Source organism: Limulus polyphemus, unplaced genomic scaffold, assembly GCF_000517525.1.
Source record: "Limulus polyphemus unplaced genomic scaffold, Limulus_polyphemus-2.1.2 Scaffold2619, whole genome shotgun sequence".
Lineage (NCBI taxonomy): Eukaryota > Metazoa > Arthropoda > Merostomata > Xiphosura > Limulidae > Limulus > Limulus polyphemus.
This window is the reverse complement of record NW_013668229.1, coordinates 47959-52376: the sequence shown is the minus strand read 5'-3', so window position 1 is coordinate 52376 and position 4418 is coordinate 47959. Positions and strand designations below refer to the sequence as shown.

General features: G+C 30.7%; 1 protein-coding gene across 1 annotated transcript in view; it reads right to left on the bottom strand.

Annotated features, from left to right (window-relative positions):
• LOC106467451 (3-oxoacyl-[acyl-carrier-protein] reductase FabG-like) overlaps positions 1 to 4418 on the bottom strand; it is a 19487-nt gene that overhangs the window by 4373 nt on the left and 10696 nt on the right. The window contains exon 7 of the mRNA XM_013927803.2: positions 2561 to 2597. Within this exon, the coding sequence (XP_013783257.1) occupies positions 2561 to 2597 (37 nt within the window). The remainder of the gene's footprint in view (positions 1 to 2560; positions 2598 to 4418) is intronic.

The window sequence follows — 4418 nt, the reverse complement described above, 5'->3', positions numbered from 1 at the left end:
CATTTATTATGTCTCAGCAAGAGACATGTTTATTATGTCTCAGCAGAGAGACATGTTTATTATGTCTCAGCAGAGAGACACGTTTATTATGTCTCAGCAGAGAGACACGTTTATTATGTCTCAGCAGAGAGACACATTTATTATGTCTCAGCAGAGAGACAAATTTATTATGTCTCAGCAGAGAAACAAGTTTATAATGTCTCAGCAGAAAGACATGTTTATTATGGAGACACGTTTATTATGTCTCAGCAGAGACATGTTTATTATAGAGACACATTTATTATGTCTCAGCAGAGAGACACATCTATTATGTCTCAGCAGAGAGACACATTTATTATGTCTCAGCAGAGAGACACATTTATTATGTCTCAGCAGAGAGACATGTTTATTATAGAGAGATAAGTTTATTATGTCTCAGCAGAGAGACACATTTTTCTATTTTTTCTTCTTCTTCCAAACACTTTTCAATTGACTGCCATTCCTTCATTTTTTGACAGATTGACATGAAACTTAGTAGGGTTATACCTTGGTCCAACATGCTCAGCCCATATTTTTAATTTTGACCTGTTTAAGAACTTTATCTGGTCAAAGGTAAACAACACAAAAATGTATATTTGCAGCTCCTGTGCAGTCAAGATGAAAAGTGGCACAAATATAAATTTCCATGCACCCAACACATTGACATAAATAAAGTTGGATTTGATAATTTTGAGCCTTTTTTGGGGGGAGGCAGACCTCACAAAAAAGTATAATTTTGGGGGGTTTGGTTCAGTTATTTGGCCATATTTTGACCAAGTTACATGGGATTTGGTACAAAGTTATTTTTTACAGGTCCCACACACTGATAAACAAAAATGGTGGACTTGAATATTTTTAGGGGTCAAGAAGTTGCAAGAAACATAATTTTATGGTTTTTGGACAACTATATAAATATAAGTTTAAAGCAAGATTTACTTGTAAATTTGATCATTAACCAAAAGAGACTGAAAAGTTTCTGTAGTGTGTATTGGTGTATAAAAGACATTTTAATACTAGTAATAAACCACCTCATAACAACAAATTTATTTTTCTTTAATTGGACACTCAATTTTCCACTTTACTGCTTATTCATAAGTGTTTCACTAAAAACACAAGTTGTAGCTAACAGAACAAAGCTTCAAATGGTTTAAGTAATAAATTCTAATTGAACCTATTGCATGCATTTCTACAGTGTGTCTTTGATATATTAACTAGTAAAGCTGATTGTTGAAAGAAAAGTTAAGATAAAAAATAAAATATTTGGCCCTATTCATCTGTGGTCATAGTTGTTTCACAAGAAATACTTTCTTTAAATTTTCTGTGAGTGTACATCTCAGGTACAAATCTTATACATGTTGTGAAATGTGGCGTTTGTCTGAGTGTCAGTCAGTCTCCCGTTTATACCGGCTGTTTCCCGCTCTGTGTTTGAAAAGCTGCACACACTTTTGAAATGACAGGAGAACAGGCATGAATAATGTTGAAGCCAAATTTTATTTTGTAGGCAGGATATTCAACACTAAATTGTGACATAACTTAAAGAACGAAAATGTAGATTAACCATACGTTATTGTTGAGCAGCTCTTAGCATGACTGAAATACTAAGCAATTACTTTTTGTCTCTGAGTGAAACCAAGAATGCAACACAATTAACCTTTTTTAAAGTCCATGAAATAATTTAAATTGATAGATTAACTTAAATTTTCCTGTCACTGGGGATGGGTACTTTTGCTTGTGAGAAATATAACACATTATCATAGCTTTTTTAAAGAAAATTAAGAGGCCAAACTTATATATCTTGATAAAATTCAAGTAACTGCCCCTGACTACGCAACAAAACATGAGAAGGTAAAAAAATATCTATGTATATATTAAAGTGACTCAATGTTCTGTCAACTTCAAGATGAAGGCTGTCAATCGAGACATCAACATTGTGTAAATTTTAGAAAAAGTCCAACAGCGGAACTACACATTACATGCCCAAGAGAACAACAACACATCACTACAAAAAAAAATGCAAAACCAAAAGAGGAAGGTGAAAGAATCTCTTTCAAGAGTAACAAATGAATGTGGTTCTGTTACAGGCATTAATCAGAACCAAGACTATGCATTGAATATTTGCTGATTACCATCTGTCAAGGAATACAAACAGCTTACTGGAAGTAATATTGTTCAAACTAAATACATTACGTTTTCTATATAGTATTTTTCACTTTATTGTTTGACATAATTTTATGACGTTTTGAATATTAACGTAGAGCAAAAATATGATATTTCATTTTTAATTATTTGAGGAAATTATTGATTTCTATCATATCTATAATTGAAAATGTTCTCTAATTAATTTCTTAACATTTTTTGTGTGACCATTGTTGCAAGTTGGAAGATATTTCATTGTGAATATCTGTACTTAGAAACTTATAAATATGATGCCAACGAAGGTTTGAGAAGAAATAAAAACTATTTGTAGAAAGTTCACCATGATATTTAATAAATAACTATCATATTTTATACAAGCCTGAAAGAATATTTACATCATACTTACTTCACTGCATTCACTCTAACTTGCTGTGCTGCCAACTCTGTAAAAAAACTTATAAAATTTTATTAGGCTTACCAAAAATAACAATTAAAGTCTATCAAAGTAAAATATTCAAATTATACAAGTTTTTAAATAAGTTAACCCTTCCATTACGGGCTGGGTGATCTCCAGATAATTATCAAATTTTTTGTTTAAAAACTACATTTTATTTGTTATTTTCAACAGTGTATTTCTGTACAGGTTGGTTCGATATAACCAACTTCATAACCTCAATAAAAAATTGGGAAAGAAATATATATTATACATTTTTTGTTCTTGAATGACTACAATTATAACACGAAAACACAAAACTTTAGTCTAACTAGCTTAAATCTCGTAACGTTATACATTTATATATATATTTATTATTGTTACTATATTGACCTTCCAACTGTGCCTGGCTAACAATGCAGAAGTTACAATGACATGGCGCACGTGCACTCGTGTTACCGTATACAATAATGTATAACTGACCTTTAGTCTTTACAAAGAGACCTGTCTTGTTTTAGTGAACTAGTATTTTGTAAAGTACAGTCACATTTCAACTATTATACATTATTTCTATTTACAAATAAGCTTTTATACTTATTTTTCTTAAAACATAGAACAGTACATAAATTAAAGCAAACAATTATCTCTTCTAGTTACGACTATTGTTGTTGTTTGCTGCTTGTGGTAGGTTGCTAAGCCTCATGAAATTTCCCATGTGGAGGATGTAAAAATATTTTTTTTAGGTTTTATATATACATTTTAATTAACTAAAAAAAATCATAAATTATTATATCGATACCATAAAATTCCACTATAATTTATCAAGCTGCATTTGGTTCTAAAAAATATGAAATTTCGAGCTCACAAAAGACTTACCTCGTCGTTTGAAATCTTGTGTGAAAAAAATGAAATTAGCACAATAACACGTAAAAATGGCTGAGAAAACCACTAGGGGGACATTCTGAGCTTTTGATTGGTTATTCATATCATATATAGAAGCAAGTGTATATAAGGGACCGTTTCCTAAATGGAAAGAAGTGGGCAAAGGGGCAACTGTGTTTCATTCCGTACAGGAGCGATTTCTTAGAAATATAAAAGATAAGACGTTCTTATTTTATATTCTAGCTTGTCAATATCAGAAGTTTGAGTTCCTAATTGTATGAAACTGTATATTTTGTATTTTGACATCACAAACATATAATTTGAACCAGTGCTGCATTTAACATACCACGTGACACACAAAAATCAATAGTTAGCTGTGTTTTTAATATTTACTTTTAAGTTAAGAAATTAACTAATGTATAATATTAAAATTTGAATTCTAATCTGCAACTTCATACCAAACTTATTGACACAAAATAGTAGTTCAATAAAATTTTGAATGCAAGTCAACAAATGCGATGACATGGCCTTTGACACGTGACCCGTCGAGATAGGGTTAATAGACGTTTGTAATGAATACTATTAATAGAACACTGCTAGTACCATAATAAACAGTATTAAATAATACTTAAAATTAGCTGATAATAAAATATTTCTTCACCTCATCGGAACAATTATCATGTGTCTCCATTTTCTTAATTACTTCTATGTATACCCCAATTCTTTCATTGATTTGTCTGTTGCCATTGTTAGAACTTAATTCAATTCAACTCTTTTTAAAAACAAATAATTCTAATTTTGCTTTTGAGATTCGTTTTTAATTCCTGTGTTTTTAATTGAATTCTTTTCATTCTAGGAATTCTCAGATTCATATTTTCCTCCCGTTGTTTGTTGCCATTTCCCAAACTTTAATTCGCAGATTTGTATTTTCCTCCCGTTGTTTGTTGCC